The sequence below is a fragment of the Oryzias latipes genome, chromosome 12, assembly GCF_053564925.1.
Source record: "Oryzias latipes strain Hd-rR chromosome 12, Olatipes_Hd-rR_3.1".
Taxonomy (NCBI): domain Eukaryota; kingdom Metazoa; phylum Chordata; class Actinopteri; order Beloniformes; family Adrianichthyidae; genus Oryzias; species Oryzias latipes.
Genome location: NC_136248.1, coordinates 26,260,202 through 26,275,297, shown reverse-complemented (window position 1 = coordinate 26,275,297; position 15,096 = coordinate 26,260,202). Strand labels below are relative to the sequence as shown.

Genomic DNA, 15,096 nt, shown 5'->3' with positions numbered 1-15,096 from the left:
ATTTAAATTACAGTCAACTATAGGTTCCGTCGCCATAACAACAGCTTTTTTTCTCCACCACACGAAAAGATACGTTGTGATTTATTGCATGTCTTGCTGCGTCTTTGTTCTGTTTTTTCCCCATTTTTGTTTCCCACTCAACAATTTACCCATTGAAAGTCTCAAATAAAATGACAGCTATTCTGTATTTCCATCATAATAGCAGTTTTTAAGCAGTTTCTGTTTTTCTCCTTATTCTTTCATCCAAAATAAGTGTACTGATTGAAACAGGTCAATAGAAAAAAAAAAGTATTCAACAATTTGAACTGAAAAATTTGAAAGAATTATTTTGCAGGTAGGTCAGGGCAGCTTCAAACTTTTTTAGAAATGCTCTTTTTTCACACTCTGCTATTAGAATAAATGCAGAGTTAATGTTTCAGCTTTGGGGATCTGCCTCACCGTCCAGCCTCCTCCTTCGGTGGTCATGTCACAGTAGACCTGGAAGCCTGTGGGGTGGTGCAGCGGAAACACGGAGTAGATGCCATCTTCTCTCTGACCACTGGCGTACAGATCACCACAGTCGCGGGGGCGGGAGCCTGGGCAAAAGAGAAAGCAAGGGGACACTAAACAAATCAGATCTCGCATGAAACGTAATCTCAAAGGAAAAGTGGGCAGTTCTCTAACGCCGGCCTCCGTTTGCCAACCAGTCCCCTTGAGGCTTGTAAAAGGAAAGAATGTGCAGAATCCTTTCTCGCTTACTCTAAACAAAACCCTCCTGTATTAGATGAAGTCTAAGAATTTACTAGGAAAAAAATTCATAAAGTGGCAATGAATGCAGCAAATGTGTAAGTAACACTTGAAATAATCCAAGAAAAGAGGCGAGGAGAAGCAGATATACATTCACAGCACAGAACACGAGAGCAGACAGAAAAAAAAAAACATAAATAAATAAAAAAAGGTTTCAAGACATAGTCAAAAGAAGACGGTGACAGGCAGAGCGTGTACGCCGGAGCACAGCAGAACAGTGGCACTCTTGTCTGCAGCGAAGAAACCCGTCTCACCCAGGGGAGGCTAAACCTATTCCCCGCCAAGCAAGAAAGGAACTCTGTGATGAGGGCAGTGTTATAGATTATGCATGCAGCCTTCAAAGGGTCAAACCGCTGAATTTAAAACAGCTCAGAGAGTTCCTGAAAAGGCCAATATAAGACTTTTTTTGGGAGAGTCTCTACATGGTGGGAAATGTTTGCCCATCTCCTGAAGCTTTTCTGTTCATTGGTGTTAAGTCTCAGGTAATTTGCTCCAATAAGCTTTCATCATCTTCACACTAAATTGTAACATCTCCCACTCCTCCTCCTTATTGCAGGAGACGTAATATGCCAGGTTCCCGAAGATATTAGAAATAAGTGTCTGAAATCAATATTTCATCATTTTGACTTTAGTTCACCAGAGCTTTTAGTTTGAAGACTCCTGTAGCAGTGATGATGTTCTTTCTTCACTGATTGGGGAGATATTACAGGTCTGCTCTTGCTTCATTAAACGTTGCATTTCCAGAATAAAATCTGAAATTATTCATTTGCACGTCTGAAGACGATTTTTGTGACTAAATTGCATAGACTTCAAGCAAACATTATAAACAGTGGTACTGGAGTTGATCACCAGTACAGCCAGTTTATGACATTTACAAAATAGGTAAGTAAGTAAATAAATAATTTACTAAAGAAATACATTTGTTAAATAAAGCTTTTGTTTTAAAAATATGTATATTTAACTTCCTGTTTTATTTTTTTAATGTACTTCCTGTAAATGTTCTCACTTGGATCCAAATTAAAGCCAACATCTGCTTGTTATTTGTTTTTATCTTCAGTGAATAAAATGTGTTTATTTAATCAGCTCTCTGTTCTGAGTCATTTTTTCCCAGCAGCGGTTTTAGATCCGAATGTGTCATTGTTTGTTTTATTCTGTTTGGCTGTAATTTTATGTTAATTTTCCCTTTCCTCTTGATTTAGTTTGTTTATTTTCCTGGGGATTTCCTCATGTTTTCTACTTCTATTTCTTATAATCAAATATGATGCATTGAAATATTTAAATTCTTTCAAAGCTGTGCATTTGGGTCCATCCGCCATCCAGGCAGAAATGTCATGACCCAAACCATTTGGATTTAAATACGGGAACCATAATAGCAGTTCATCGCACTTTAAGCTTGTTAAAACCAACATTTACTTTTGTTTTAAACTGTCTAATCTTGTGTTTAAAGCCAAAGACAAGAATGATTGTTTGCAAATGTGTTAAAAAAATCAAAAAGGATTTGTTACATTTTACATAACACTGTTCGAATGTCCAACTTCTTTTATTTGAGCACAAAAATTAGTTTGTCAATAGCAAACATATGGAATGTAAGTATAGGCAATTTTCATTTTTTTCTGTATCTCTGCCTTCATCCAACAATAGCTGGGTTGGCTCCAGGAGCCCTAAGACCCCGAATGGGATAAAGCCGGTTCTGAAGATGAATAGAATTTGTAAATAGAGCATTTGAATAGTAAAAAGCTGAAACTCTGGTAGGGATAAAATCCTGATGGATGGATGGATGGATGGATGGATGGATGGATGGATGGATGGCCTACTTTATGGCTTCTTGGTTGGGAATTGTATAGTAAAAAGAAAAGTTTACAAACCAAAAACAAGAGCACTTTCACTCCAGGATATAAGGATAGTTTTGGCTTGATTAGACAGTATTGCAGAAGTTATTGCAGCTTTATTAAGCTGCTAAAAAATGCCATGCAGATTGAATAGTGACTCAGATTGAGGCTTTGTTACCCTAAACAACCTCGACCAGATGAAACATAAATAAATGAGTCAAGGTGAAGAAACTGATACACACCATGTATCATGTTCACATTCCAGTCATGTTCCTTAAACTGCACACCTACAGCTGTGCCATGTCCCCTTTTCAGCCTACTAAATAGTATGGTACTCAACAAGAACCCTCATTTTTAGCTGGACAGAATTTTTGAAGTTTAAACCAAGGATCAGATTGGTTTTTACACCGACCAAACCAATGGAACCATGATAACTGGTGTGGACCAAGCAGCTCAGTGCTAAACATGCTTGTACACTAGAGCAGTTCCACATAAAGGCTCAGTTCAAATGGCAGAGAATACTAAGTATTTTTAAACCTTCATTTGAATTGGTTTGCTTTCAAACACGATCAAAGCAAACCAAAGACAGAAAAGAGAAGAAAAAAAAGAAAAAACTGCCTGAAACACAACCTTTGGAATGATGCTCACTTAAGGGGGATTGCCTAATGAAGATGGGGAAAAAGGCAAGAAGAGGAAAATCCATACCTCCTCTTTACATTTCCTACAATTTATTTTTGCATCAAATTAAATCATATCAAACTTTATTTATAAAGCATTTCTCATACTGAGTTAACACAAAGTGATGTGAATAATAATACATGATTTATCTTAGAACTACAAGAAAAAACGAAGATCAAAAAAGAAAAAGAAAAATCAATCACTGTGATCAGTTATTTTTATCCTCTCTGACATTATTTACTACCTTTCTTCATTTCTGCACTTTAATTCACCCTGAGGTGAATCAACATCCTCGCTCTTGAGGGGACCATCTTTGGTCCGCACCAGAGTTCATGTGAACTTTCACACTTGCCAAAAGAAGAGGACTATCCAAACCAATAAACATGCATGAATCAAACTTGTCATTGTGGATGGGCCAATAGAAACACAGCACTGACAGGATAATAAAAGAAGTCTAAAGCCTGGACCCACTTTAGTCTCTGCCATGTCTAAAAACAGCACTTCTGTTATTTATCGTCGACTCCAAAATCACGTTTATGTGGTGCAACATACCAGCAAATTCCTTTAAGATCATCTTCTTAATAAGACCCGCAACATCTCAATTTGTAAATAGAGCATTTGTATAGTAAAAAGCTGAAACTCTGGTAGGTCCCAGAGAGATAAAAAAACTTCCAGCTGTAGATTTATGATAATGAAAAACTGTCCTAGAAAAAAAAAAAGGGGGAAAGTATTGTCAGCCATTTCTTTTATAATTATATCAATTTATACATTTTTATGCCTGTAAATAATGTGTATTGGCTTATGTGGATATGTGAATGGATCGGGGGGGGGGGCAAAGGGGTGGGTTGGTTTTATTTTTTTCCCTTTTTTGTATTTTGTTTGTTTTTGCTTGTAATGCTCTTTGAGCTGTGATGCTTGAAAGACACTTCTTTACAAATAAAGCTTACTTGAAATTATTCCAATCCACCATTTATATAAATAGTTAAATATTGAATTCTTTGTCTTCATGATCCTTATGATTTTCTGTTTACTTTACAATTACTGGTACAACACCCATTATGACGACTGTTCTTGGGATTTTGGCCTTTTTCTGATGATTGAGCATAAAATTGCCTTTGAAAAAAAGGCAGATAAAAAAATGCAGTTGGAAAAAGCTTGTAGGTGTGGCATAGAACCTACAACAGCAACCCACAAGCTCAAGAAAAGCACAACTACTCTCAAGGTTTCACCTGAGTGAGAAGCCATGCATTGCAGAAGAATTTTGCTGCTATCAAGTAGTGTTGATGCAACTTTGAAAACTTGACATACTCTTAGGAGAACTGAAAGCAGACAGTGTGGAGGCGAGTTGTTCAAATATTCACTTGCACCATAGAAAAGGACGGCAGTCCATGAAACTTTTGTGTCCATTCAGGTACCTCATCTGTACAAGTTGTCCAAGTTGGAAGGTACACGCATCAACCTTCTTCTGTGACTATTGTTGATCATCGCAACATTGCAGTTTTTATTTCTTAAACTTTCTTTTTTTTTTTCTGTTAAAAAAAATCACGACTGCACTCACTGACTTGCTGCTGGCAGTCTTTCTGCAGATCATCCTCACAGAAGCAGAGAAACCTGCAGAGTGATGCATTTCACAGATTGACAAAGATAATGCAGCATCTGTTTGCGTATTTGTTCTTTAAAGCGTGGCTTGACTGTCATCTTCTGATTTTGGCTCCTGGTGGCTGCAGGTGCATGAAGTGAGAGGCTCACAGAAGTCAGTGGATAGAGCGCTGGTATGTGTGTTTCCTCACAAAAGCAGCAAGAGATAAAATGATGTTAAAGAGGCTGAACAACACAATAAACAAGAGTATCTGCAAAATTACAATCCACATTTCAGCCAGCAGAAGAAGGGATAATGCTACGGAGTATCCAGCTGGGACAATCTGTGTGTAAATGTGAGGTTTTATCCTTCATTACTTTGCGCTGTTGGGTCTGCAAAAAATATTCTAAGCCTTTGCTTTTTTATTCACGTCCCTGCATGCTGCTCTGAGTCTCTATTTGGGTCATGTCAGGTCTTACATGCATGATTTTGGCTCAGAATCAATTGAGAGACAGATGCAGTTTGATAAAGGGCTGATTTGCGTTACAGGGTTCAAAGGGTGGAAACAGGTTTTTTGAATCTGCATGAATCCGTGACACAATATTTCACGCATGGATTTGGATAACCATAGCATGTTTTATCAAACCTTTCCCCTTTCTTTACTTATGGAATAGGATTTCTTTTTTTTTTTTTTTTGCAACAAAATTAGTCTTTCAGGAATACCGTGAATGACCACGGGAACCCAGATTGCTACAACGATCCGGAAGGTTTTCTTATCATATGCTGCAGCAGTGCCGGACTTCAATGACCACATTGTTTTTGCAGTTCTTCTGTCTTACTGCACATTACAGTGAAAATTTTGCCCCCACCACACACTCAAAATTTGCACCCACCTAGTACCCGAACACAATGACCCCCACCAAAAAAAAATGATGACATCAGGGTGGTATAAATTGTCAAAAAGACAAATGGGGCCAAAGTCTCTTTTCGGGCTGAAAAAACAAAAAAAAACAAAGTAAAAATTCACTAACAAAACCAAAAGACATATCCAGGTGATCCAAAGGAAGTTCAGATTTTTATGGGATAACCACAGGACCTTAGGCTTGATGACCACTTTGTGGCAAAGTGAGAATTTTGGCAATTTTCCCCTTTTGGGGCTCGAAAACTTTAATTTGAGCAATTTTCACAAAATTTAAAACACACCACCAGCTATGTCTACAACCACACCTGAAATGTTGCTGACCTTTGACCTCAAGAAGAGACGGCCATCTTGAATTAAAGAAAAAAACACAAGAAAAAAAATCTCAGTTGGTCCTTTTAGGGGTTTCGATCTATCAACTCCTTACTCTTTAAGCATCATTAAAAAGCTTCCTGGAAAAACATATTGGTTTTAAGTTTATAGATTTTGAACGGAGTTAGAGTGGCGAACTCGTAAAGGGCTTTCCCTGTTGCTTGCACATTTTTTACTGAAATATTAAGCTTAAGCTGAACAAAACAACATGCCAGAAATGAAGGCGCTGTTAACAAAAAACTTCAGTTGCAAAAAATTAGTTTTTCAGGTTATTTTAAAAACTTCACAGAACTGTTCATTACCCCCAGGTTACCAAAAAAAGAGAAAACAAATAAATAACGTGGTTGATAAAGAGATGAAAAAAGAAAAAAGGCGATATTTTTCTTTTTCTTTTTTATGAATTTGTCATCATGAGCTCTGACCAGGTTGGCAGAGAGGGGTAGAGTAAGACCCATGTAGGGCCAAGCGAGAAAGAGGGTGTGTCAAACGTGGACAGCGAGGGTGGGGGGGGATAGCGCCTTCAGGCCATTCAATGCCCTGCGTGCTTTTAATTACATTTTTTTTTCATTTCAAATACCTCCACTATAAGTTTTTTTCTTTTAAACAAGAATTTTTTTTAAATTTAATAACTAATTAAACAGTTTTTGATCTGAATGAGTCACCAAAGGATATAAGTAGCAGTTGTTGCTCTGTCCTCTCTTTAAATCACACAAAGCCACTATAAAAGCAGCAAGGAAGCAACACGCATGTCTACAGCTGCAGAGTGATGACAGCAGGTGTCTTTCATGAATTATTTAAAAACATCTAACATGTCATAAGCTGCCCACTCATCATCTGTATTAGCACTTCTGCTCATATGAGTTTGACTCTTTCTTGACTGTAATAAAAATTGCTCACTCATGCAAAGAAAAAAAAAAACAGTTTGCAGCCGATGACAGACAGATCCATTTTGTACTGTTTGATTTGTGATTCTTCTTTAAGTGGATCTAAATTTACTAGAAAAGTGGAATGAAAGAAAATGACCATTGCTCTGTCCATGGTGCTGAAATATTAGGTCATCTAGTGATTTACTTGCATGCACTTTGCACATTGAATTTCTCCAGTTTACAGAATTACTGATGTTTTTTCTAACATAGAAAACATTTTTTCTGAATTTATTCTAAAATAATTTGTTGTTTTAAATTCTGGTGTAATTAAGAAAATTCATTCCAAACTCTGTGACAAAAGTGAATTTTAGTTATGTGAGAAAGTTTAGTTACTTTTGCCTTAATATATTTAGAACTTTTAAACATTTTAACCAAATGTGATTCATATCTTTATTTAAAAAATTTTAAAATAACAAAGATTCTGTTGTACCATGACTATGATGATGAGTGTTCATGAAGTGCTGACATTATTAGAACCATTTGTTATTTATTTTTTTAATCATATTTTTATCTTTATATTTATATGAAATTAAAGCTATGCATATGCCTGGCTATGAAGGTTGTTTTATTTTAGTTTTTTGCATTTTTAACTCACCAGCAACTGTCACAGAGGTAGACTTGAAGGTGCTGTGTGGTGTCATCTATAAATGATCATGTATTACTTCTAATAGACTAAGAAACATAACCAACATTTTTACTGACTTTAAATAAGTTAACACATTGTTCTAATACAATACAAATTTGAAAGTACAGACTTTGTTCAGAATATGGTGTGCTTTTATACATGCTTAATGCCATATAGCAAATTCAATCATTCAATGTGTTTTTTGTACAAAGACTAATAAAAGAGATGCATATAAGAAGAGCAAGTCATTTTCTTCCTGATTCATTGGTGCACATTTTTCTTTTTTTAAACTTTTATATACACAATTAATTCAAAAGCTGATTTAAAATTGTATTGAGGGATTATATAAAAAATATAATGATGAGTCTGATGTCTCCAGGAGCTTCACTGAAAGATATTGAGAACAGAGTCCTACAGAACAGGAATTGATACTTTTTTAAACCCTGATTATGATTTGAAACCTCAGCGTGTCATGATTTATTCTTTCCCATGAGAAGTACAAACACATTGATAGAATTAATGTTTCAACTTAATGTCAGCAAACCTTTTAAACCAACAATTAAAGCCTTGCAGATCGCCAAATTGATTTCATGTTCATCTAAGAGAACACTCTGCATCTCATATTCACTAATGATAAACCAGGCTTTAGGAAACAACCTTGTTTTCGTCAGTGTTTCCATTAACCTTAGCAAGGAGACATCATTGGGAAATGATAAGAAATTAATTCAGAAAAACAACAATTACTGATGTTACAATAAGATCTGAAGAATTTGTATTGTGCCAACATGCTCATTGTTTACTGCTACATTAAATGTTGCTTTGTTTCAGATGAATGCTCACTGATTTAAAAATAAAACATAAAAACATTCAATAACAACTGAAATCTGTTAAAATAATAATAATAATTACAAAAGGAAATAAAAACCATCACAGCTTGTGGTTAATTTCAGCACCACGGACAGAGCTTCAGTAAGACCAACAAGTCCATCAACAACAAAAAAACCTCTATTGCTTTTTTCCTTTAAGTAACTAACAATGATTAAAGTATCAATCGTAAAATATTGTTTTCTTCATCCTTTATATATGAGTAACATTTTAACAAAATAATAATCACACAAACTGTTTGGTGCAGTGGGATTCATGTATTGTCCCTCTTTCCCTCTCCCCTCCTGGGGAGTGGGAGTGCTTCAAGATTCCAGTTGGCTCATCCGTGCTCCTGTACCTGACGGTGTACCTCGTCTCTGGCTCGCCTCTACTACTCCTCCTACACCTGGCTGTGGATCCTGCCTCTGGCTCGTCTCTGCTCTGTACCTGACCGAGTACCTCGTCTCTGCTCCTGCTCCTACACCTGGCTGTGGATCCTGTCTCCGGCTCGACTAGTGCCCCTGACTGTCCCTCCAACTCTATCTGGATGAAGCTCGTCTGCTGGACTTTAAATATGTAGTTGTAGAGTTTGATCAGTTAATACTTCTCTAAGAGTTCTGGTAAATCGCCTGTCCATCCTGGGGGAGGATCCCTCCTTCATGTGGACACCCCTGGAGTTTCTTTGTTTTTTCCGGAATCCGTTTTTTTTTAGGAGTTTTTCCTTACCGAGAAGGGGGGTCTAGGGGCAGGGATGTCCAGTTTAGCTTAGTCAGTTAGTTAATTCATTTTAGTATTTTCCTATTGAACTCTATATATTCATGATCCTTTTGATTTTATGTTTCAATTTTTCAATTACCGATACGAAGCCCATCGAGATGACTGTTGTTGTGAATTTGGGCTATACAAATAATATTGGATTGAATTGAATTGAAGTTATTATACAAAAATATTACTCACTTTGTATTTGAGGTTTTTGAGGTTTTGAGTTATGTACACACACATTTGGGAATCTTCAAATTTTCACACCCAAGCATTATCAACTCAACATCTTTTTTTAAGACTGACTTAAGAAACAAGATATCAAGGTCCATGCACAGGTCATTAAATAACCACCAGATGGCTTGTTGAACATGAACATAAGTTCCCTTTGGCCAAGGTAAAAAGGCCTTTATATTAGAAAAAAGAAAAAAAAACTTTTTGTGGTAAAAAACAAACAAACAAACTAAAAGCATTTAACCTGTGTGGATGGATTTCATATCTGAACGTGACGAGGAATTTTTTTTTTTATCTATTTTTTTTTTTTTTTCTAAATGTTAGATTGTCCTAATGATGGATGAAAGTGAAGTGGCTACAGAACTTTCAGCTCTACAGCAGATTTACTGGGCATGCTCTATTCACTTAGGTTTGAGCAGACCTTACGAAAAGGCTGAAGTTTTAAATCATTTCAAAATCAATTCTTTGGATTTTTATCAATTAGAAACTTTACTTTATAGTAAAACAGGATATATATATATATGTATAGACACAAAAGCTCCTCACCATGCATGGAGGGTTCCATCCCAAATCCAGCACCCTGAGACTGTATGGACTAGTGAGCGTAGAAGCCACTATCCAGGATGAAACATCCAAGATGCATGAATACATCACAAGGACAAGGCCCCAACTGACAGTGTGCTCAGTGAATGTTTCAGGCAATGGAGAGTAGAGGATACAGTGCTGGAGGACAGATCCTCATGGGAGGACAAACCCCTGCACGGGAAGTACCACCGGACCATAACTGAAGTGGCTGATATCAAGAAGTCCTACCAATGGCTAGAAAGAGCTGGCCTACAGGACAGCACTGAAGCGTTCATCCTGGCAGCTCAGGAACAATCCCTGAGCACCAGAGCTCAGATCTACCACACCAGACAAGACCCAAGGTGTAGGCTGTGCAAAGAGGCGCCTGAAACAATCCAGCACATAACTGCAGGGTGTAAGATGCTGGCAGTGAGCATACATGGAGTGCCACAATCAAGTCGCTGGAATAATATACAGGAACATGTGTGCAGAATATGGACTGGAAACCCCAAAGTCAAAATGGGAAACACCTCCGAAGGTCGTAGAGAATGAGAGGGCAAAGATCCTGTGGGACTTCCAGATCCAGACTGATAGGATGGTAATTTCAAACCAACCAGACATTGTAGTGGTGGATAAAGAACAGAGGAAAGCCGTTGTGGTGGATGTGGCAGTGCCAAGCGATGGGAACATCAGGAAGAAGGAACATGAGAAACTGGAGAAATACCAGGGACTCAGAGAAGAACTGGAGAAAGCATGAAAAGTGAAGGTGACAGTGGTGCCTGTGGTAATTGGAGCACTTGGGGCAGTAACCCCCAAGCTGGAGGAGTGGCTACAACAGATACCTGGAAAGACCTCAGACCTCTCAGTCCAGAAAAGCGCAGTGCTAGGAACGGCTAAGATACTGCGCAGGACCCTCAAGCTCCTAGGCCTCTGGTTGAGGACCAGAGCTTGGAGGAGGGGCGTTTTCATACACACACACACATATATATATATATATATATGTACACAGCTAATATTAAAGCATAGCTGAAACAGTATTTATAATATTTTATGGTTTTAGACAACCATCAACAAAGTTAAAAATAAAGCATAATTGGAGCAGAAAAATGTGCAAATGCTGAATCAAACAGTAATTATGAAGGAAAACAGAAAAGTATGGAAATGAAATAACAAATGAGAAGCGAGTGGAGGGGAGGATGGCCAGCCCCTGCTTAATCAGCGATATGAACATACAGTATATTAGATCATAAAGCTCTGGGTGAAGTGATTAGGAGAGGCTTAGATGTACTGATAAAGCATGTTAGACTGTCTTGTTTCTTTAACAGCCTTTGAAAACCTAAAGCAGCGCACGACCCAGATTTCATATTGTGCTAAAAAAGCTGGATCATCTCCAAATACTCTCTTAAAGTTATTATAACCAGATCCATCGTCACCAGAGAAGCCATTTCGACAGCTGAGCTCTGCTGCAATCACTCAAAGTGCCGTTTTCTAAATGAAGGTGTTTTTCTTATTTAAAAAATGAAAGCCTGCCATTGAGTCTTTTCAACAAATGATTACGTTCTTTATGTTTTATGTCCAATTCACCATATAAGGCTTCAACAGCTGTTGAATGCTTTCACAGTGCACATTCTGCCTGCAACCTTTTTAAAGTAGCCATATAATGTTGCAGCTGCTTCATGGGTTTGAGCCTTTGTTTACATTTGCAAACATATGTTGGTACATGCCTTTACAATACCTCTTTATAATCATGAAAATTTGACCATGTTCTCCTCCACTGGTTTGAATCCAGCCGGTTTATCACCAAAACTATTGGTTCTTGTTTGTATTCTGAGCACGAGCATCCTTCACTCTGTGCTCCTCAGCTCCATGTGCAAGACAAATCCAACACGGCAAAGCCACTGGGTATATGCCTGGGTAAAACCCTGCCAATGGGATGATGCCTCAGGCATCTTCTCTACCTTTCTGAGAAACTGGAAGACCTGCAAGCCATCTTTCATGCATGATAAAAAAAGAGAAAATTCATGGTTGCACCAAGGCCACTGAATAATGTGGATGACTTATAGCCTTAAGTTATATACTGATTTTGCTTGGAGAGGCCAGACTAAGTGAATATGCTGTACGATGGAAGACAGGTGGTTCACATTGGAATAAAATACTACAAAACACAGAACAGTGATGTTGGAATAATGTGACATGGGGTTGAAATGAAAGGAATCGAAATATAACGTGCATGTCCAAAGACAGGGGGGCAAGAAAAGATCAGAAACGATCTGGCATACTGGCTGAATCTTAGTGTCCATCTTGACTGAGAGATTGTGAGTAAAAAAAAAAAAACGGGAACACATAACGCATAGAATTTCAGGGTTAGATTGAGGCATTAAACCATTAAATGGTTTCAGAGTGCAGCTTGGATTGCAGCTGACTGCTCCTTCAGAGAAGGAGTTCAATGCTGAGAACAGGTTTTAGATTTTTCCTAACCTTTCAATACAAGTGACACACAATTCTTCTTACCTGAATTCAACTTCACAAATGTCTGCTTGAATTAAATAGATCTCTGGTAAGATAAGGGAAAGTTAAGAGAAACAAAGTGGCAATTCATTTTTCATCATTCCTTTGGCACAGCTTTTTCCTAAACATCTCTGTGATTTCCTAAGAGATGCCACTGGCTGCAGTGTGCAGTCCAAGGAGTGCCTCGATGTAGGTGGAGTTAAACGCATCGCACTCCACCCACTGTATGTGATTTTTTTTGTCACAGTAAAGGTTGTCATTCAAAAATAAGTGTCTCCGCTTTGTGAAGCTGATCTGGTTTCTTATGTAAGTAATGATCTGCCCTGTTTAGGAGAAGTTTCTCTCAGTTCTCAGGTGCAGGTTGGTTGTGGAGCGGAGCCGGTTCTAGATGGAACTACTTTCTTGCATACTCTAACTTCTATTTTCGCATTATCAATTAACGTGAAGTGGTTCTGGATTTTGCTTCATTTTCCAGTATCACTCATTTTTTTTTTACATTTTTGTATTGATGTCTCTTTGTGTTTCACCTATAGCACTCTCTTTGTTACTCCATTTACACGCTACTACTGCATGCAGATTGAGCTTTTAACTGCCAATTATGAGAAGCTTGAAGAGAAAAATAAGTAAGAAAGAGTAGAGGACAGTTAAAAAAATGTCTCTCTCCAATGTCTCAAAGTTGCTGCTAATAAAGTTAAAATACATGGTGGATTTATAACGGTTTTATCATTTCATTTTCTTGAATTTGTCGACCCAACTTTAACGGTCACACAAGGACCACCTCTTTATGCTTCCACTTTAACGCTTAAGGGAAATGTTGAGGGACAATGTATACAACATTAAAAAGGGTCCTGTACAAAATCCAAAGTACAAGGAAAGTTTAAACCCGCTGCTGATGTTTTACAGAGAATACAAATTCAGTTCTATAAAGCTGCTGATTTGTAAAACATAAAAAATAAACGGATGCACAAAAAAAACTCACAATGAGTTCTGAAGAAAATTGAATTGATCTGTCTCTGAGCCTAAGTTTTCTCACACGACCTGAAATATACAATTCTACAAAAAAAGAGGAACAAATTGGCAACTATTATAAATCTGCATTTTTTTTCATAAATGATACTTCATTTTCTGTCTAATATCAACAAAAAGTCTTCAAATATTTATGTAGAACTCTTTTTCTATGTGATAAACATGGGTTCCCTTGACTGTCAAACTGAAAGCAAAAAACAAAAAATTCAGACTGCAACCTCAGCCTCGTACAGGCTGGCCTGTGCAAACATTGTCTGACATTTAACTTGTCTGTGGTGCAAACAAGGTTGGAGACCACGGCCTGAAACATCAGTAAAGGATGAGGAAAAACACAAGTGACACCTCTTTTCTGCACTTAAACATCATCATCCATATCCAAAACTCTCCCCAATTACATCACTTCATCAAATGCCAACTGGCGAGAAAGCGAAAAGAACAAAAAACTTTTTGATTACATTTAAATGTGTTGCATCTCTGATATTCGCCTCACTTATTTCCTGCTTTACCAGCTATATGAGTCAATGTCTCACCATTTGAGCAGCCCTTCAGGCGAGCTCCACGCACCGGGGCTCTCTGTAAATCAGCTTTGACACGAGCCTTGAGACCCACGTTCTCCTTCTGCATGGCGTTGAGAGCATCACTGACAGAGTTCACCACCTTCACCATGTTGATCTGGCTGTCCGAGAGCAGCTGCAGGACACACAACGTGGGAGAGAAGGTTGGACTGTTAACATTTCTCAAAAATGAAATAACAGGTTCCATGAAAAGTGCTTCAAAAGGTCACAGGTTTTCTTCAGTATGTGGAGGGAAATGCTGATCACACATGCATTGTCCAACTGAGCTGTAATTCTTAAGAATTCTTGAACAGGTCTTTATAGATCCTGGAAATCAGTGCTGCTTTTCAATTTTACAAAATTGACGTTTCCTTGAAAATGTGAAACATGTTTGTCAAGAAAATATTTGTAGCATTGCAGATGCAATAATGCACTCCACAGTTTTTAAAATGTGTAGATGTTTTTGAACATTTTAGACTCCAGATATCCACAGTAGGGAGACTTATGCACAATGGAGAAGATTCTAATCAGTCATTACACAACAACCACAAACCCAGAGAGTCATAAAAGACAGAAACAAAATATCAAAAACTTCAGGCTTCACTACACAAAGGATTGTGTACGCGTCCATCCACGTGCCAACTAAATCCATCAATGTCTCCATTTACAATGATGTCATCAGGCTTCAGTTTGTCTTGGAATGTGCCATAATTCATCTGGACCTTAGAAAATTCACTGCCAACATATCCTAAAACATTGACTCTTTTTCTTCATAATTCTACAAGTTTGTTTATATAAAGGTTTAACCTTTTCTCTTAAAATTTGAGTTTTTTCTTGTAAGAATGCAAAATGTTTCTCTTAATATTACGACTT

At 37.6% G+C, this 15,096-nt stretch overlaps 1 protein-coding gene across 2 annotated transcripts in view; it reads right to left on the bottom strand.

Moving 5' to 3' along the window:
* The window catches only part of fibcd1b (fibrinogen C domain containing 1b), a 177,350-nt gene that overhangs the window by 68,151 nt on the left and 94,103 nt on the right, over positions 1-15,096 (bottom strand). For both annotated transcript variants that reach the window (XM_011481524.4, XM_004074532.5), the window contains 2 exons: positions 14,200-14,359; positions 439-575 (listed from right to left, as the gene is read on the bottom strand). In XM_011481524.4, coding sequence (XP_011479826.1) covers positions 439-575; positions 14,200-14,359 — 297 coding nt within the window. The remainder of the gene's footprint in view (positions 1-438; positions 576-14,199; positions 14,360-15,096) is intronic.